The sequence below is a fragment of the Galleria mellonella genome, unplaced genomic scaffold (genome assembly GCF_026898425.1).
Source record: "Galleria mellonella isolate WM207_F2 unplaced genomic scaffold, CSIRO_AGI_GalMel_v1 utg146, whole genome shotgun sequence".
Classification (NCBI taxonomy): domain Eukaryota; kingdom Metazoa; phylum Arthropoda; class Insecta; order Lepidoptera; family Pyralidae; genus Galleria; species Galleria mellonella.
This window is the reverse complement of record NW_026441999.1, coordinates 5,565,884-5,588,035: the sequence shown is the minus strand read 5'-3', so window position 1 is coordinate 5,588,035 and position 22,152 is coordinate 5,565,884. Positions and strand designations below refer to the sequence as shown.

The window sequence follows — 22,152 nt, the reverse complement described above, 5'->3', positions numbered from 1 at the left end:
ACTGAGTATTACAATGTACTATTGAACTTTTATTTTTAAATAAAGCTGTAATAGTGAGTATTTTTGATGTGATTAGTTTTTAGTGTCCGTAACCATCTTTAAAACAATTTAATTTAGTTATAGGTTAAACTGTATGAAACTTAATGATTGTTATTGATTATACTCCTAACTGGTACACAAAATATTCTTTCGCCTGACAATGATGCGGCGATGGAAAAGATAACTCTCATTAATAGGAACATACACTTATCAGGTTCACTCCATACAGTTCTCACTGAAAACCATCATGAGGTAACAGGTCTGCTTTCATTCTCAACTATCATCTCTCACTGATGCACTGCCAGCGTATAGATATTATCATTACATTTTCACCGAACAATAAAAACTGGAATGGCGTCAAGTAGTATAGCATTGACTAGATTTGTTAGATAAGTCTAGTTACCTACCTATAATGTACCTATTATATTTATTTGTTTTTATGAATTAAGCCGTATGGCTGTATGAATAAAGCCAGTATGTTTTTATGAATAAAGACATACGGCTTTATTTGTAAAATTATCAAACAGAACATTCTCTTAGTTCAAATAGATTTGTAGAAAATGTCAGTTTTTATGTATAAGAAGGATGGAAATAAGAGAATAATAATGAAACTATTTGTGAATATAATTTTTCATTAATATTAATTCAACAATAATAAATTATTATAAAGACGATATTCTTAATATATATTCAAATTCATAGTATAATATCATGTCATGATTACAAACATAGGTATAAAATATTAATACTTAATTAAAGTAATAAAAATATTGTAATAAAAATATTTTTTGTTATTTTAAACTGTTCTATATCCCAGTGTTATCAGTATAATACCACACAAATACAACATTTAAAATGTAATGAAACCATTTTAGTACGGTTTAAAAGGTACTATCTCATTAAGATTTCTAAAGTTTACATCAGCCCATGGAAGAAACAGATGTTTTATGGCCACAACAGATTCCAATAACATAAAACAATCAACTTCAGCTCTGTGAGCATCTGTGACCTTTTTGTTAAGTAATCTTTTGTAAATATCAGACAGATTAAAAGATTCCTTCTGGCTTGGTGAACTACTTTTTGTGTTTTCAAAAGACATTTTACATAGAGATGTACTTAAATTATCAATTTCATTCCAATCACTATTGCTAATATTTAGAGCTGGCCAACTCTCATCCTCGTCATCCGTTATAATATCATTATCTTGAGTTTTCAATTTAATGTAATTTATTTGAGTACCCTTTAATAATTTTCTAAAGCCAATCAGTGAATCTACACAAAGTAGATCTTCAGGAAGAGACCTTCCAGCACTTGCAAATTCCATCAAGAGAATTTTAAAATCAAAACAATTCCCATTATGGGCGATTAAGCAAATAGGTTTTTTCAGATCATTTAAAAATGCAATTATCGTGTTTATTTTTTCAGAAAATGTACAACAGTTCTTTAAATATTCTCTTGTTAGTCCTGTTATGCTTGCTGCTTTAGGATTTACTTCTTTCTCTGGATTAAAAAGTAAACATAGTTTGCAAACAGGCGGTGTATCACCGTGTTTTGTACTTTCTATATCATTTCTAGATGTAGCAATAAAACAGAGGTCTGTTATTTTTGTGCGGTTCCTTTCTTCTTTTGGTAATCCTGTGGTTTCCAAATCAAAAAATACGTAAGTTTCTATACGAGTCATAATTAATATAAGTATTTTTTTCTGTGATACCTATAAACAAAAATAAAAATATTAATTTTGTAAGATTAACGTGTATTACCTTGTACTCATACATAGACTAACTTGCCTATATCTATGTTTTATACAATTATTTTAAACATAGACTAATAATTAATAATATTTTATATTTCAATATAAAAAAAATCTAGTTCTATAGATTTTTTTTTAAAAAGATATTTTGATTATTCACATCATAGAAAGAGAATTGCACAGAAATGTTATATGCATTTTAAAAAGGCAATAAAATCATGTAATTTAGCAAATATTCAAAAATCTACCTCTTTTTTCTCCTTGTACAACAGTGATATAACTATTTAATTCTAACAGTTAATAAAAACATTACTACTGCTTCTGATATGGTAAATAATTTGAGTCATTCAAAAATAAAAGCGTACACAGGGCAAGAAAAAAAAGAAACATTTCCGATCCTGTTTTGCATAACCATTACAAATGGTATCTCGTATTAGTAATCTTATTATAAAAGTTTCGTATCTGGTATTCCGCAGATACTATCCAAAATTTATAATTCACATACTCTATTAAATAGCATAACGTTGGTAATCAGGCAGAAAACCGATTACGTAAATTGGCAACACTGATCTGAAATTGGTAATTAACACAAATATAGATAGTTTCAATCTATTCGATCAATAGGTCTTAAATCGATCCATGGAAACCGATAAATAAAACTAAGTATTTCGTAAAATTAATGTAACTTTTTTTTATATCTGATATCTTTTCATATTTATAAGGAATAGGAATGTTATAAAAAAATTCTCTATTGAGGTTTTTAATGTTGAATAAAAATATCAATTATATAAATCATATCCAAATAGAAAATCTTAGATTGAACTATGAAAACGTTGAACAGACCTAATCTTCAAAGTACAACAGGAAAATAGATCGATATTGATCCAAAGTTTTAACAAATTTTAAAATCTATTAAATATATGAAAAATATGTCCAAAATGCCTCGCCTAGTCTAATCATAGAAAAAGCAGGTTATCTTAATCAAAGATCGAATCGAGATCGAATACCTATTACTGAAAACCCTAAGAAAATTATAATTTATATTTTTACATATCACATAGTAATTTAGTAATAAAATTATTGGCAAAGAAAACTCATTGTAGGTACATAATAGAGGGCCTATCTCGTTAATATGCGATAAATAATATAATTTTTTTTTTAATATAACCTAAGCCCTTAGCCTAAGTCATTACTTACCAAGTAGATAAATTTGTTATACACAAGTGGTTACTTTTAGGCACCAAATAAAATCAATATTATAATCGCAAGTTAAAAATGACTCACAAATTGAGTCACCGAATAAACAAGTCTTTTTCGTAGGTATTTTATATAAAGGTGATCGCACAATTATTCGCGTTGAGCTTTTCAGTGGTTTCACGGATTATTCAAGAACTTTCAATTCTGCACCAGTATACCAAATCTTACAGAACCACTTGATACAACGAATTCAAAATTCGCTACTTTAGACTTTCAGCGCTTACAAATACATAAATACATAATTTATTTATTTACAAATATGTATACATATTGAGATGATATAAAGTGCAATTCGTTGCATTGATCTTTGTATTTTCAGCAATAGACGATAGATGGCAGTATTTTTTTAGTATAAAGACTCCTTCCTTTTATGATCAATTTAATCGATTGTCCAAGAAACTTCATAATTCATACAAAAGTCATTGTCTTGGATACCTCTATTCCACTCATCTTTTTGCTGCTAATCAGCTGCGTACCGTGCAGCTGCGTAGCGTGCGTATGATTATATTTCGGAATGAAAGATGAAATAAAGCATTGAGATTGATGATTGCAAGGTAGGAAAACACACCTTAGTCCACAGGAATCGCATCATATTATCCGGTAATTATTCAGTGCTGTACATAGGTCTCCTCCTTTGGGGATTTTACAAGTAATTGCCACGCTGGTAGGCGGGTTGGCAACCGCAATAAGGCGAAGGGAAAGGGATTATTAGTAATGGGAACAAATAGCCCCATTACTAGCAATATACCCTATCCGGTCGAACTCCACGTGGTTTCCCTTGGAAACCATCGTGGCTAATTTTAGTTGAATTCGTCAGGATGGGTCAGTTAGACCTGCTTTCATCCTCATCAGTCATCTATCACTGGTGTCCCGCCAGTGTACTTTACGGATTTGAATGAAATTTGCTACACGAATAGATTATATCCCTATATATATTTTAGCACAAAGGATGCTTTATAAATTGATGTATACGTGCAAAGTCGCGAGAAACAACTAGTATATACATAATTAACATTTTTACTATATCACCCTTATTATTCATAAGGACGCAATTAATATAACAGGTTAATAAGTTTAAACTGGAGACCCTGTTTAAGAAATCAAAGTTCTGATTAAGATGGCTCGTTCGACTTTTTTTTAAATTAGTTGTACTGTGTGATCGAGACTTAAATATTAATCTAAGATTACGTATAATAAGATGCTCTATATTCTCTACGCTATGAGATATGGACTCTCAGACAAATCACAATTAAGAAACTCTCATGGCGTGACCGAGTCACAAATATTAAAGTATTGGACAGGCTCAGGAAAAAAATTAGGATTTCCTTTTTGTTGTCCAATTTCTGATAAGAGTGGAACTCGAAGAAGACTATACCACGATAGCGATGCGGTGGAAGATTTTTGGTTAGCGATTTGTTATGAGATGAATTTACTGGGTACAGAGGAATAACACCTGCGTCCTCAGGAATGGCAACGCATGGGGAGTATCATGGGCGAAACAGTTTACTCTGTTATGTCCATGGTACTGCTCATGTCTATAGGCAATGGTTACCACTTCACATCAGGTGAACCGTCAGCTTGTTTGCCATTCTAAATTGTACAAAAAAGAAAAAGATGATTCATATGGTATATTAATATTGATTCAAAGAAACAAAAAATATAAATGAAATACTTTTTATTGAAAAACAGAATGTTACCAATCTAGCATATTGCTATATTAAACTTACTATCTATGTACTTATCTAATAATAATAGATACTATTGATGCAGTTCTTGTTACAGTTACATTTAAACAATTTAGATAGACAGATATATAATTTATTTAATATTTACTGTTTTTGTTATTAATTTGTCTACTTCAGAGTCTAAATGTATTACAATAGAAGAACGGTAGAGGCACCAAATAAAATAATTGCTTCATTTTAACAGGTAAAATGTACTCGTAAACTATGACAAAACATTTATAATCTCTGTATCCAATATGCAGACCATACTAGACTTAAAATAGATAGATATATTATTTTTTCACTCACACACTATTTAATCAATAATCTTCTAAATCATCCTCATTCAATTCAATATCATCAACATCCTCCTCACCAGTGACATCTTTAGATGTATCCTCGTTGGTACCTTCATCAGCAACTTTTTCACCAGTATTATCATTGCTTTCGAAGTCAGCGCCATTTTCATTTCCATTGGCTTTTATACCTTCGTCTTTATCACCGTCATTACATTCTTCAGCGTCAACATCAATTATTTCTTTATTATCAACACTGGTTACTTCAATCAAATCATCACTTGTTTCTGCAGCAGTCTTGCTGTCTTCACTAGCGTTATTATCATTACGCTCACTTTTCACTGCATCAGCTGGGGGGCCAAAATTCACATCTAAATCTTCGTAAAATTCTTTATTTTTCTGGTAGCCTCCAGGCGGATTGTATTCTGAAGTTTTCTTCTGCAGATTTTTGTTCCAGTACTTAACTGGCATGGTCACGTGCAGAGGTTTCGCTGCTAATGTTGTCTGACCTGGAAGTGATAAATCACCATTAACAACTGTACTATTATCAAGCGTGAAGATATCTTCACACCCGCTCCCTTGTACACGATGAACAGAGAAATTGGAGGGTTCAACGAACTGTATTCTAACACAATTATTTTTGCTAGAAAAGGATTCTGCAATTGGCAACGTTCTTTAATCATGTAAAGTAAGAATAAAATCTTAAACTGCAAGACCATAAACAACAGCTATGAATTACAATCCAAATCTTAACATTAACAAATTACTCATTCTTATTTTTCCATATCTATCAAGAAGGCTAGATGTACCGAATTATAATAGTTATGTCGTGTCTGAATACCTTCAAAAACATTTTACAAACAGCCATTAAGTCTCTTTGACATGTCTACATTTTTATATGTTTTTATTATTTGCATTTGGTTGTTATTTAATACAGTTTCTTAACTGCTTTAACCATGCTGTGTGTACACCTGTCTGGGTCTCAATCTAATTCATACTATTGTTTTTCTATAAATGTTTTAAATGTTATTTATTGTAACCTTTGTGTATACTAATAAAAAAAAACATTCTCAGTCTGGTAGAATATTATTAAGTAGAAACACTTCCAGACTGATCAGGACTGAAATGGAACTACACTAGACTGTAGTTTTTTTTAATAAATAATAATGAAATGGTAACCCCATCCGCTCTATCAGTATACACTGGCGGGGCACCAGTGAGGAATGATAGGTAAGGATAAAGTCAGGTCACTTGACCCATTGCGATGAATTTGACTATAATTATTCACGATGGTTTCCAGGAGAAACGCGTGGAGATCGACCTGTCTAGGTTTATTGTTAGCAATGGGAATTAACATCCCTATTACTAACAATCCTTCTCCGCCCGACTGGACTGTAGTATGAATGCACACATTGATATTGTTGTATCTACAGCTCTTCGTTTATAACGGAAGTCTGTATTTTTTCGGAAAAATATATAAATCATTTTTGATCTGCAATAAGTAGATATTTTTGTTTTTCACTCAAAAACCAACAGATTGGACTAGCCGCTTACCTGAATCCATCAGGATATTTCCCATGGCGCACAGTTCGTCGTAACTCTCGTAAGAGTCACAGTCGGCTATGAAGAAATCTTTATTATTTCCGGACTTCTTCACAGCAATCACGCCGTATCGGACCAGGAACATCGCCACTGCTTCACGCGTGGTACGCTTCCCCAACGAGAATATACGAAGACTCAGGTTTGTCCGAATGTTCAGCAATCGCTTTGTTAGTTGTAGTTTTATCGCCTGAAATTTAAATTACATATAAATGTGGAATATTCGTCGGTAGAGGCCGTAGACGAATACATATGGAAACCACAGAAATTTTGAATTTATTTTAACCTAGCTCACCCAGCCCACCTCGTTTTCGCACGAGTGAATGAAGAAATTGATATCAAATCTTCCCTTTACAGTTACTGGGGTCGATTCTAAGAAGCCATATTCAGTACCTATTTCTAAAATTAAAATTTCGATTTGATATTTCAGTGAAATCTTTTACTCTAAAGACCAATATGAACTAAATTTCTACTAAAGTCAAAACTATCATAAATTAAGTTTACGGTTGTTAAGTTAATCGTTCATAAATTAATACTTTCGCGAAAATGTTCTTTTTTTTTCTAACTAGAAATAAATAATTATTTTTTCAATGCCTTACCCATTCGAATTCACCCAAGGCCTCGACGACTTTTTTAAGGACACTGGCCTCATCTGAAGTATTGCTTGCAGGCTTGCATGTCTCCAGGTACTAAAATGTAAAGCCACAATAAATGACACACCTGTTATTATACATATATATATATATATATATATATATATATATATATATATATATATATATATATATATATATATATATATATATATATATATATATATATATATATATATATATATATATATATATATATATACGAGGTTTGTCCGGAAAGTACGTATAAAAGTTTTTTAAAAATTTTATTTTACAATTTATTCAGGTAAATCAATTTTATCCCCTTCAAAGTACTCCCCCTGTGACATAATGCACTTGTGCCAACGCCGTTTCCACTGTGAGAAGGCTCCTTGAAAGTCCTCTGGTTGTAGGTTTCTCAGCTGCCCCGTCGTAGCTTTTTTTATCTCATTTATGTCCCCCAAATGCCGCCCCCGAAGTACCAATTTGGTTTTTGGGAACAAGAAGAAGTCACACGGGGCCAAATCCGGCGAATAGGGGGGTGTTCGGTCACCGTAATGGAATTTTTACTCAAAAACTCACGGACAACAAGAGAGGTGTGGGCAGGGGCATTGTCGTGGTGAAGAATCCAACGCCCCTCTCGCGCCAATTCTGGACGAACTCGTGCCACACGAGCTTTGAGGCGTCTGAGCACATCGACGTAGAATTTTTCATCAACTGTCTGGCCTGGAGGGACGAATTCTTGATGGACAATCCCCCGACCATCGAAAAAAACAATCAACATTGTCTTGACATTTGAGCGGGATTTTCTTGATTTTTTTGTTCGTGGTTCCCCGGATGTCTTATCGAATTAGATCGGCAAAAATTTCACGGCCATTCTTGCCGAGTTTCGAGAGAAACTTGATTACGACGCGCTGCTCTTCAACGGAAGCGGGCTCCATGCCGACGGGGTTTCGTTAAGAGGTAACTTCACAGATGGCGTGACAAGCCAGTTCGCACCGCACGGCGGTCAGACCAGAACTGAAGCATTGTTAGGGACATAAGGAGGGGGTCCTGCGCTTACCTGGCCTCCCCACTCCTCTTTCTCGCATTCCAGAACACTTTTATACGAACTTTCCGGACAGACCTCGTATATATATATATATATATATATATATATATATATATATATATATATATATATATATATAATAATAATAACTGTGTTTATATATTGTTGTCAGTGTAGTGATGTTTATTTGCAATTTCTATCTACAGATTATTATAATAATTACTATTTAAACACTTTTTATTTCTTATTAAGTCTTTTTGTAGAAATAAACAGACGTTAGACACGCTTTTGTTGAAAGATGTCTAAACGTGTATTGAATGTATATCTATCTATTTCTAATTAAATTTTTTTTTGTGGTAAGAAGACTGATGTAAAAAAAAAAAGAATATTCAAATTTACTTTTAATTTACTAGCAACCAACCCCGGTGTCGCATGGTTTTCTTTTCTAAATAAAATAGGTGAAACATTTTCTTAAAATCATTTCATAATAGTCTAGTCATAATTGATTTTTTTTTAATGGATCATAATGAAATGGTAACCTAACCTGCACTAACAGTATACGCAGGGGGGGGGGGGGTGTTAATAATGCACACTACCAGTCTCATTGTTAGCAATATGCCCAAAAAGGTCAACCTCCACGTGGTCCCCCCTGGAAACCATCGTGCTGAATTTCAAGTGAATTCATCACGATGGGCTAATTGACCTGCTTTTTCATTCACACCTATCATCTCTCACTATTCTCTGTGTAACGGTTTCCAGGCGGGACCACGTAAAGGTCGACCTGACAGGATATATTGCTAGCAATAGGACTGGTTGTTCACATTACTAACAATACCTTCTCCCTTATAATTTTTTTATGCAACTTAGAATGGCAAATAAACTAACGGCCCACTTGATGGAAAGTGGTAACCGTCGCTTATAGACATGAGCAGTACTATGGACATAACAGAGTATACTGTTTCACTCATGATAACCCCATGCGTTGCCATTCCTAAGGACTCAGGTGTTATTCCTCTGAACTCTGTAAATTCACTGCCATATTATAATTGTTGTTAGTTACGTCACGTTGTAGTTCAACTTACCAAATCGGATAAAGCCTTCATCTCCTTATCGAGGGCTTCATTCAATATTGGCGGCAAAACGTAACAGTTGTCTGATAGATATTCTTGTTTCATCAGCTGCCTTTGTTCTGTTGATTAGGGAAAAAAATATTAATTAAGTTCGTAAGAGATCCCTTTATGGGATAAGTCCGCCATTGTATATTAAATCTTTTAATGTATTCAGTATAAATTGTGTACAATAAAGATTTTACAATATAATATTAATTTAAGCATTTTGTTGTTTTAGAACATTTACAATATGGTGCACTATTACCTAATAGTGCTTTAATAAAAATGTGAAATAAAAAAACAATCAAAAATGTATGTTATCATTCTCTTTATTGAATCTGTAAGTTATATATAAAATTCTCTATCACAGTGTTTGTTACCAAACTCCTCCGAAACGGCTTTACCGATTTTTATGAAATTTTGTGTGCATATTGGATAGGTCTGAGAATCGGCCAACATCTATTTTTCATACCCCTCAATGATAAGGGTGACCCTCACCAAAATTTTTTTTTTATTTTTTTAACAAATTTTTCCATTTTTATTTTATTATGAAAAAATACACACAACTTTAAATTTTCATCGTTTTACGATCAACCCCTGTCTTTTAATCGCGATTTTTATATTTCACAATTTTGGTAAAACAACGTTTACGGTGTCAGCTAGTATATATATATATATATATATATATATATATATATATATATATATATATATATATTATAGGTTTATTGACTTGATTGACAGGTTATAACATTATGATATATTTATTTGAAATTTTCCTCTACAAATCTTAAGGGCTTATAGAGTGGGGTTTAAGTGTAGGAGCCAGCCTAGGTCCAAAAAAAAACACTGAGGTCTAAGAGTAATGCTATAAGACCACTAGGATCGCATTAAATTCAATTGATATGAACAGTGGATCTCCCTGGCTTTTCATATACAAATGTACGGAGGAGGAGAGAGAGAAAGAGTTCGCTTTTATAATTCGCGGCCCTCCACTAAACGAGCACGATCTATAAAGTCCAACAGGAAATCGATGGAAGTAGATATCTCAAGATCATAGAACTTCCTCATAATAACTGAAATGATAATAATGAGTTTCACTTACCACACGCAGTCTTTTTATCTGCAAAAAAAAAAAAAACAACAGTCAGTAAAGTAACATTTAAATAATTTAATTAACATCCAAGAGTTCCATAAAAAATGTGTATGACTGAATATTTTTCATACATCATAATTTTTTCTCATTACGAAAATATTTTTTTTATACAACTTAGAATGGCAAACAAGCTGACGGCCCACCTGATGGAAAGTGTAACCGTCGCCTAGAGACATGAGCAGTACCATGGACATAACAGAGTATACTGTTTCGCTCATGATACCCCCCATGCATTGCCATTCCTGAGGACTCAGATGTTATTCCTCTGTACCCTGTAAATTCACGCCATATCCCACCCTTCAAACCGAAACACAGCCATGCAAACACAACTGCTTTACGGTTGAAACACGAATGGGACAGAGGTACACAAGCAATCGACTTTTGTACAAAGTCTCCCTCTGGTAAATAAATTGTCTTAACTGTAATGTTATGCAATTAGCTTATTATTTACAAGTTTCTCCTTAAAATAACCAATAGAATAATGTGGAGATTTGAATTTTTTTTAACGGAATGCAAAATTGACTAAGACACTTTTACTACTTAAAATATAGAGTTTATTATGTTTTATTTTTTCAAAATTACGTTCAAATATAAGATCAATATTATGATATTATTCTAAAAGTAAAATAATAAATAAAAATATAGTTATATGTATAAAATATTTTTTTCATTAACAATCAACTTCAAAAAAGAGGTCCTAAAGATGGTAGTATTACTTACGTGATATTTGCTCAAATTTTACAAAGATTTTCAAGGAAATGACAACGTAATAAACCATATCGATCCCTTATATGCATATATCATAAAGGAAGTATGTTTCCTTGTGGAATTACATTCCACTATTGTATAAAAACAGAGGTACGATGTTTAAAGAGCTTTATTATGATGGCTTTAACGGAACTAACCTGGCTTCAAGAAAGATGCGGGAGCTGATTTCTTCTTTGGGGCTGGCTTCGGAGTGAATGCCGATTTTTGGACCCAACTAATCGGGGCGGGTCTAGCAGGGGCTCCTGGCTTCGCGGGGGCTTGATTCGTTTGATTTGGTGTAGCAGTTTGATCTGGTTTAACAGCTGTGGTGGCAGAATCAGCTGTGGTTGCAGCTGCAGCTGCTGCTGCGGGCTTCTTGGCTTCGACGAGACCTTGGTATCGCTTTTCATCTTCTTTTGTAAATAAAGTATTATTTACCTTTGTGGTTTTCGGATCTGTAAATGTTGGCATTTTTACTTACTCATAATATTTAACGTATTGTAAACATACCAAACTATCTTTGCTTGAAGAAATAAATTATTTATATTGTAAACATTAGCACAAGATGATTGTGACATGATTGTGATCACAAGAGACTAATCTGCCTTCATATTCAGTAATTTTATTGCCAAATCATCTATATATTATAAATGTCGTTCAAAAACAATAATACCATAGTTTCGTTAAGTTACTAATAGCTTTTAAATTTTAGAGATACCTTCAAAGGAATGGCATTCATCCCTATAAAAAGCACAACTATAGAATAAACTTGAAAATCTCTAAACCAATAAATAATATCATTAAAATATAGAAATTCCTATTTATGGGATTAATGGAAATAGCAGATTTCGATTTTTAATACAATTGGTATAAATATGTAAGGATATAGAAAAATTAAAAGCACTGAGAGGTAAGTCGTTAATGCTTGTTTAAAGTGTAATATTACAATATTTTCACAGTTTGAAGTTATATAATATTTTTATAGATACCTCTAAAATAGAACTGAAGAGTTTATATAGTTCCCCATCAATATCTTACGTACATGGACATTGTGAAAACAATGTGAACATCGAATCCGCTTATCACCATATTTTCATTTGGTCAAAATTATTTAAATATATAAAATAAATAATCACTGGGAACATCTTTTTTTCTATGTAGTAAGATTTCCCTTTTGTGATTTCATTCAGATTTACTATCTGATCGGCATGAATATGATGTTAAACACCATGTGATTTACATCAGATTCCCAAAACCGGCACTCTACACATCTACCAGATCTTTGTCAGTTTCGACTTTTGACTCGACAAAGTGATCTGATAGTGAAAGGAGTCTTCCAGGAAGAGACCCAGGTTAATATTTTTGAGATAACATCAAAAATATTAACATATATTGGCTTTATATAACATAATTTGGCTTTAAAACTTCGGAACCTAACGACCGTTTAGGTCGTGTCCACACGCTTCCCTTTTCACTTATGATAAGCCTCCAAGCGTCTACAAACATTTGAAGATTAGGTAAGTCAAACATACCAACACGCTTGAATTTACAGTGTGTGGAAAGTATAATAGATACCGAAATTTTGCGTCAGACTACATATTAAACCATGCACAAACTTTGGATGAAGTTTAAGCATTTAACACTTTGCAGACCGGTGACGAGTTAACCCGTCTTTTCACATCCAAACCTTGCTGACCGGTGGTAAACTCGTCATTGCATTAGCGTAGCGTAGAGGTACGTCCTCCTACCACGACGAACAACACCGTTTGGATTACAAAGCGTTCATGCCCAAAAAAACTTTTTGTATTTAGAGTTTGATCACAGTTGTAGTTTAATTCCAAAGATTTCAACCATGACGGAATTCCCGGTCAGCAGTGTTAACAAACACTCCCTATGATTTATACACCAAATTGACACTAGACCGGATCGGAGACGAACACTACCTGACAAACGCAAGCGGAACACAAACTTGTGGATTCTATTAATACGGTATTTCTATCCATTGAATCCATAAGCTTAGGCTTGCGGGCGTGGTTGAGACTAATTTAGTGTATAAAGCTATGTGTTAACTGTACGGTCTCAAAATTGAATAGGCTACGCCTTCCATTCTCGTATATATCGTAAGCGGCCCTTAAGAGAACTTAATGGTCGAGGGATGCATCAGCGTCCCTTTTAAAACATCACCAAAGTGATGCGGTTGCCAACCCGCCTGCCAAGCATGGCAACTACTAGCAGAACCTCCCATGGGGAGGCCTATGATCAGCACTGTACAGTTAACGGCTGTATCACCATAAAGCTGATTTTGCCTTTAGATCATCCAAAAGTCTAGTTGCTTTTGATGTTACATGAAAGTTAGTTGGGCTCGACAACTAATTTCCAACGTTAGCAAAATCCAAAATTACATCTGATATTGCAACTGCATCTAACTTACTGACAAATCTCATTAAGTCTATAGACTTAACGCGTTCAAACTAATAACCATTGTGGCGAAATTGACAAAAATAATATAAATTTTTGGCAGTATTTGGAAAGGTTTGGATTGTTGAAGGATAAATTGGACAATGAAGGAGATAAAGTTTGTTTAGCATTAGTTTGGTGGTAAAAATAGATTATCTATACTAATATTATAAAGATAGATTTGTTTGTTTGTTTGTAATAGACAAACCTCTAAACAATTTTCGAAATTTTGATATAATTTTCGAAAACTCTATCTACCTGTGCGTAGCCAGATCCAATCACCAATATAATATAATCAGTTGATTTTACCACCATTAGCAAATTTGACCACGTTTACAAGAGTAAACTAAAATGTTTTTTTTATGCAACTAAGAGAGGCAAACAAGCCCCAATTGATGGAAAGTGGTAACCGTTGACTTTAGACACGAACAGTACCATGGACATAACAGATAAAACTGTTTCAGTCTGATACGCTTCATGCGTTGTCATTCCTGAGCATTAAGGTATTATGCCTCAGTACCAGAATTTTCTGTATTTAGAGATTTTTTTAATGTAAATGAAGATTAGTGATAGATTAGTGTGCCAATAAATATTGTGATTAAGGCACTTTCTAACGATGATGATGATTGAATGCTGTCTTAATCTCGACATAGTTAGAATTTAATCATAAATACATCACAGCCGATATATATTCAAATCCGGTTAATCCCCAATAAACTTATGGTAGTCGATTTATTCATTTTAAATACTTTTTTTAATGAAAAATTATTAGAGAAAAAAAAAACTGCAGTAATATATATACATACATGTCTGTCACGCCTGTCTCCCATTAGGGTAGGCAGAAACAATGGTTCGACAAGCATTTGGCTTCGATTCAAACAAACCTCTTTCGCTTCTTCCATATTCATCAATCTTTTCATACAATATTATAAAAGAAATTATAAATAATAATAATAGAAATGAAACATATACAGAATGAAATTGTTCATGCTCGTATGGGATTAATAATTAATACAGATAACTGCATTGTTTTGGATTACATAATTTATCCGTCTGTCTCATCTGTTTCGTATTTAAAAATCGTGAAATAAGGAAAAAAATACCTGTTATTGTAATTGATTTGTCACTGAACGTCGAAAAAATCACAGTTTTCAAATGGAAACGTGATTTTCGAATCACAATCTAAAATGTATTGGATTCATAAAGTTATATAAATGTGATTAACACTGACACTCGTTTAATGCAAAATATCTTTAGTGATTTATATTTAATTAAAATATGATGAACATCTTATTTATTTGCAAAAAGAAGCACGAACCGCTTCTATTTTATTCTTCCAAAAAATATGATATTTATCATATTTTAATAAATGGTGTTTTGATAAAGTTTTATCAATCATTTACCTGAAGAGGGAGCAAGAGTTCCTTCTGCGGGCCGACTCTCCGTGTACAAAGCACAAAGTTTTTGATCAGCTTCAAAGGGGAAACTCTTTTTATATTTTAGTTTCATCAAATTTTTCTCCAATCCAATTTTATCGCCCAACACTTGGTCGAGTCGCTTACGAATAATTTTTTTCATCTCTATGAATCCTACTTTCTTTCTAGCCACACTGGTAAAGCCTCGTGCATTTAACAGTTCTGTAGCGATTTCAATGACCGCTTGATGACGGAATGTGTCATCCCTGTTGGCAGCCTTTTTGCGTGACTCCTTGACTTCAGCTGGCGTCATTTGTAATCTTTTGACTTGGTCTATTTCGGGCTTCAGAGTCGATTTATAATAATTGCCCTTAAAAGTATCTTTCTGGTAGAAAGTGCTAGGTCCTTCAATGCGAAAATAGGATTTTGGTATATTAGGTTTGGTATTCACATTCGGTTTATTCGAATTATTGCTATAGTTATTAGTCGCGTGTTTGCCGTAAATATTTGAAGTAGATGCTTCTTGATTAGGCAAAGCTCTCGGGGGATTATTAAACGGGGTGTTCCGCTGAAATTTAGCGGGGCCACCGCGCGATTGATCGTAATCATCAAAAGTTCGCTTCCTTCCCTTTACATCGTCGTGATCTTTATTAAATGCATCTTCTGGCTTATACTTGGAGTCTTTGTTACCATCCCACATCTGAACCCGTCCCTTATTATCTCGATCCGACTGGTCCCAGCCCGAATTACGATTGGTATACGATGAATCGTTATTAGATCTCCTGTCATCCGTATTATACGAACGATTGCCGTCGCTTCGATTAAACGAATAATTATTACCACTTCCCTGCTGAATGGGAACGGGAACTGGATACTGGACTAGCAAAGGAGTTGGCTGCTGCTGTTGTATATTGTAACTCATGTAATTGTTCTGCGAAGTGGTCAGACACAAAACGATAAGTGATCGCTAGATACTTTTTTCACACACATGATATAGTGCAGACTACATACGTATTATGAAAAATGTAACCAACTTATAATAAAAGGACGAATCATCACTCGTGGTTATGCGTTTAGGACCAAGTTCGACGAATTATAACGTCCAACTCGATCCACAAAAACCAACAGTATTTACGTCCTAATGCTGGAGAAACGACTCCAACTCTGATATTGTGGAACATCGCGCACTACACCGACACTACGAAGTACGAGTATAATGGCCGCAGTGGCCAGAGCCAAATGTCAATGCTCAAATACAGCGCAACTATTCGCCTAGCCACTGCAGTGATTTATTCGAAAAATAAAACCAAAGAAACAAATGTTTGTTTCGAACCGTTCATTCTGAACGTCACTCAATTTCTAGTAAGAGGTCTTAGTAGACCTCTATTCTACCTCGAATATAACAACCGAATTAATAACTTACTGAGCAAGCTCAGCAGTACACATCGCGGAATCACGACCCGAAAGGACCTCGAGTTCTCGGCCATAATATAGCCGAAACTTTCGCGGCCACAACTCTGACGGGCCTCGATTGTAGCTGTATAGTGCGCGAGATTCCCAACTCGAAGCATAATGGGAAACATAGAGGTATTAACCAGGATTCGAACCCAGGACTAATATTGAAATCAATTGGTTGTAAATCATCTTTTTCAAATAAGAAAATATCGGATAAAACTGATTATCCAAACCAAGAACTCCAAACTTATGCATAGCTTGGAGTCTAAATAAGTCTTATTTCCAGAAGACCATAAATGTTTACATAAGTGTTATATATCTAATTATGGTCTGATAACATTGATTAATCTCAACACATAGGGTAGATGGCTGATTTTAATCAGTGTGTTTGATTTCTTTTCATACCTGGAATGCTAAAGAAGTTGATTAGGGAATAAAGCACGTACACCAATGTAAGAGAAAGAAAACTCGAAATAAAACGCTTAGCCAAGTAGCCTGGAAAGCGTTTTTTTTATACAACTATTATATATATATATATATATATAAATGGCAGACAAACTGATGGCCTACCTGATGGAAGGTGGTAACCGTCGCCTATAGACATGAGCAGTACCATGGATATAATAGAGTATACTGTTTCGCCCATGATACCCTCCATGCGTTGCCATTCCTAAGGACTCAGGTGTTATTCCTCTGTACCCAGTAAATTCACGCCATTACCCCCTCTTCAAACCAAAACACGGCCATGCAAACACAACTACTTTACGGTTGAAACACGAATGGGACAGAGGTACCCAAGCAAACGACTTTTGTACAGTTTCCCTCTGGTAACTAACTGTAGGCTAATATGTTCTTCTAAGGGCAAAGAAATTGTTAGAAACTGGGTCTAACAACCCAATTGCTTGCAGTATATACTATCAAGTCAATCTCTACGCCGTTCCCCCTGGGACTTATTGTAATTGATTCGTGTAAAATTCGTCACAATGGGCTAAGTGACCTGCTTTTATCCTCACTTATCATGCCTCACTGGTGTCGCAACATATTCAAGCAAAAAACAAATCTTCCGCTTATAGGATAATAGTTGTATCCAAATTTGTTTGATTTCAATATGGTTATGATTAATTACTAATTATTTTAAATTTAGTAGTAAAAAAACAAACACACTACTTGACAGAAAATTATAACTATCGTCTATAGACATGGCATGACATGGGTTTTCCAAATGTGATATATCTTCTACCATCAGCTTACATTGATTCCTTAGCCTTGCAATCCAAACACAATACGACACAAATAACTTATAGAATTCCTGAATGTACTTAGAAATTACCCGATACATCTACCCTACATATGCATATAGTGTTATTGCAGATGCAGTCTTAATGTGATTTGGAATTGATCAATTCCCTCCACAATAAGAAATTGCATTTTTCAATTGTGTATGGAACATGAAATAAGAAACATGAAGTGTGAACCCTTAAAACATTACTACGTAAGGCAGCATGCCCGCGCCCTCACCGCATCCACATTATTTTCTTTTCTCCAAGTACCTCTGAAATGGTGCCTTGTCACATAATCTAACCCCAACTTCTTGCAGTTGGAACTTGTGGCAAAGTACTTAGGAGGATCTACCATCTATAACACCTTCAAAGTTTGGGTGCCATAGTAGTATGGGCAGGTATGTTCTTCCCTCCCTACAGCACTTCTATATTATCCAGTACAGACCTGCAGACATACTACCTTGCCGCCTATGCATTCTCTAAGACCTCTATATTGTCGGTACATTATATAGAGAATCAGTACCAAATAAATACTGTACTTCTATGTTATCCAATAAACTGGACGGTTTTTGTGTGCAAATATATATTTACACATTTTAATGGTCATATACAAGTCACATAGAACCTGATGAAAAAAGCTTACATACATAGACATAAAATTTCCTTTCGATTGCTTTGCATGTGAGTCATAATGCATATCTATTGTAAGAGCTACAACATATTCAGAGTTGAGTTTGCTAGTCAGTCAGAATTGACTCCTCTTAAATGCTTACAAGACATACATATATATAAAAACTAACATATACAGACTTAAGCAAAAACTGAATATCTCATTGAGTATTATTTCTTACAATCTTAACTGTATGCGCATAGACTTAAAAAATTGGAAACAAATTTGGTTTTAATACATACATATTTTAAGTCTAAATTGCTTCCATTCTACAACTTTAGGGTTAATTAAGAGGTAATATGTGTAACAATACTCACAGGTATTGGAGGCATAAGTGGCTTAGCCATTTGTTGGTTATAAGGTACTGACGATGATATTGCACGATATGGGTTCAGACCTGCCTGATTATTTTGATAGTTCTGTGGTGTTTGGTTACTATATTGTTGATAATTGTATTGACCCTGTTGGTTTTGGTCATAACTGTCATATCTTCTCTCCTGTCTTGAATCTGACATGTTTACCTGTAAATAATAAATTAATAATAATATAATACACTAGTGGCCCATCCCAGCTTCGCGCGGGTGGACATTTTTACAACATTATAAAAAATTATTATTGTGACATAACAATAATAGTTGGACATATGGTATAGCACAGTTTTTTGTAGTTATTGATATTTTCTTCAATATTGTAGAACATACTTTTGTTCTATCATCAATAGTTTCCGCAACGCATGCGACGAACGATATTTTATAGTATATTTTTTTTAAACCTTAAGTTACGTAACTAGTTTTAGTACGGATCCCTAATCTTTTCTAGCAATAAATATAACCTTTGTTATTCAGGGTGAATGTAGCTTTCTAATTGTAAAAGAATTTTTAAAATCAGCAAAGTAGTTTTTGAGTTTATTCATTACAAACACACACACAAAAATACAAATCTTTCCTCTTTATAATATTAATATAGTGTAGATTTATTATCATGTATGTACAGATGTTGAAAAAAATATTGAATGCAGGATTATAAATTTCTGCATGACAATCTTTATGTATCTACGAAACAAGCTAGCCCATCTGATGAAAAATGGTGACCATTGCCTTAAGACCCAAACTGTACCATAGACATCACCGAGTATGTTGTCACTATTATTATTATTATAATATAATACAGAACATAACATTCCTGAAGGCTAAAATTTTGTGCTTCATACCCATACATACATTTAACTTCATTGTCATATCCTACACTTTAATCCAAAATACAGCCATGTAAACACAGCTATGCTACGCCAGGAATGTGAGTAACAATATCAATTGTTTCCCTCCTCTATAAGTATAGCAACTTATATTTTAATAATCATCACCATATCACCATAAAATATAATTTTTAATTTAAATTTGATTGTATTTATTTAATTAATACAAATTTAATTAACTGTTCATAATAATACACATTAACTTTTAGATTCACCATAATTACAGAATAAACAGAAGGAAAGCTGTTTTGATGTGTTAAAAAATGCAGAAGGGTTGTAAATAAATTAAAAAACTACCCTTTTTTATCATAATTCATATATACCAAGCCTATTTTTTAAATTATGAAGTCAGTATCATGTAGTATCATGGGTGAAACAGTATACTCTGTTATGTCCATGGTACTACTCATGTCTATAGGCGATGGCTACCACTTTCCATCAGGTGGGCCGTCAGCTTGTTTGCCATTCTAAGTTGCAATTAAAAAAAGTTATACCAAAGATATTTTTTTATTATTGTTATTGCATACTATATAGTAAACATTTTTGCATAAAGAGACATGCATTACATAACTCTCAATTTATGGCACTAAATAAATCAGTATAGATTGGATTATCCCAACTCTGCATTTACATGACAGTAAGTAGTGATCTAGGCAAACAAGAAACAATTGCTTATAGTAGTGCTCCTGTCCCAGCATGTTTTCTAGTAGCTTATCTTCTGTGTATTCTGTGCTATAACTACAACAGACAAATGCCCTCGACTATTACATTTGTTGTGAGCATATTCTATTTTAATTACATCATACTATATATACATATAACCGCAGTGTGGCCTGGAATATAATGGGCCACCCCTTTCTTTCCCATGAACATCATGGACTGCAGTTATCAACCCACCTGCCAAGAGTGGCAACTACTGGCAAAACCCGCCTATACATGGAAGGCTTATGTCCAGCAGTGGACAGTTAATGGCTGAAATAATAATAATAAATATATACATACTCTTGGAGGGTTTTTTTGTCCTATATCTTCAACATACAATTGTAGTCCTTCTACATACAATCCATTCAATTTAGAATACAACAGATTTGCATCATATTCACTAGTCACACCAACTGTTATTTTCTTACTGCTACCCTCAGGTAAAAGTTTGTCTAATATTATATCTGTCAAGTTGCATTTCTCAATAATTAGAGCTTTCACATCACAATAGCGGGCCTGAAAAATATAAATATGTCAGTACGATTCAGTATAATTATATAAGATTATTAAGATTAAGATTATTAGATATGATATAAGATCTTGATTAATGGGATGCAAATAGAATAGTAACCCTTACTGCAGGTATACACTGTTAGCATTCCAATAAATAATGATAGGTAATTCAATAAAATAAAATTAATTATAAAGTATAGATAACTTATAAAATAATTTTTATATGTTTATATGTAAACATTGATTAATGTTTACAAGTATTCAATAATGCTATATTAATATTTAAATATAAGGTTACTTGTTAATGTTTCCTATTATGCTATTAAATGTTTAGTTGTAAACCTGTCTTGTGCATCTAATAAATAAATTAACTGTTGAATAGATTTAAATGGAATATGAAATTAGGTCATATATTCCGTGAATATCCTTAGGGGCGGTTTATTCTAGATTAACGATTTAATATATAGATTTCTTTTTATTTCTTTATACGCGGGCAAAGATGTGATATAGTCATCCATAAGATTGTAAGGGCGTCTAATCACCCGAAATAATTTGGTTAATAGCAAGACACGATATATGCAAGATTTCATTTGTATTTTCTATCACATATTAATAAAAAAAATTGTAAATATAACAAGCATAACATTTTGCTTTGATACTAAACGTCATGGATGTTAATATTTGTTATATATTATACAATATCATACGATAACAATAAAATGAATGGTTAAAAAATGTATTTTTCGAGAATAAAATGTGCTATTTTCACCTTAGTCGATGTCGAGCTAAAAAGTACTCTTTTTGTGTCGTCCAAATTAAATACTCACATTAGCAGGTAAGTTGTGAATAGTTAATAACATTCTAATGAATGTGGAATATTTAAAACTTATGAGGAAATAAAAGGAATACCATGAATTAAATTTACGACAAGCCGAATAAGAAAATGCTAGAGTATAGGTAATCTTTTTTTTTATAAATAAGACATGAATAACCATAGACTAGAGAGCTAGGATTTAACGTGGATTTGACAAAGTTTTATGGTATAACACATATATTAAATCACTTA

The 22,152-nt window shown here is 33.3% G+C and overlaps 2 protein-coding genes across 3 annotated transcripts; both read right to left on the bottom strand.

Annotated features, from left to right (window-relative positions):
* Positions 1-645: 645 nt before the first annotated feature.
* On the bottom strand, positions 646-3,323 carry LOC113523252 (three prime repair exonuclease 2-like). The gene is made up of 2 exons (XM_026909143.3): positions 2,987-3,323; positions 646-1,750 (listed from the first exon to the last, which is right to left on the bottom strand). Exon 2 carries the CDS (start codon positions 1,718-1,720, stop codon positions 911-913), a length of 810 nt encoding a protein of 269 aa, XP_026764944.1. The 5' UTR covers positions 1,721-1,750; positions 2,987-3,323; the 3' UTR covers positions 646-910.
* Positions 3,324-4,704: 1,381 nt separating this feature from the next.
* On the bottom strand, positions 4,705-22,072 carry LOC113523184 (uncharacterized). 2 transcript variants are annotated; one of them, XM_031908821.2, is made up of 10 exons: positions 21,914-22,072; positions 20,874-21,089; positions 18,934-19,137; positions 15,200-16,142; positions 11,498-11,794; positions 10,542-10,559; positions 9,410-9,516; positions 7,265-7,354; positions 6,621-6,855; positions 4,705-5,575 (listed from the first exon to the last, which is right to left on the bottom strand). In XM_031908821.2, exons 1-10 carry the CDS (start codon positions 21,944-21,946, stop codon positions 5,091-5,093), a joined length of 2,628 nt encoding a protein of 875 aa, XP_031764681.2. In that variant the 5' UTR covers positions 21,947-22,072; the 3' UTR covers positions 4,705-5,090. The 2 variants fall into 2 exon arrangements, with proteins under 2 accessions (XP_031764681.2, XP_031764683.2); XM_031908823.2 differs by having other exon boundaries at positions 21,856-22,068.
* Positions 22,073-22,152: the final 80 nt, after the last annotated feature.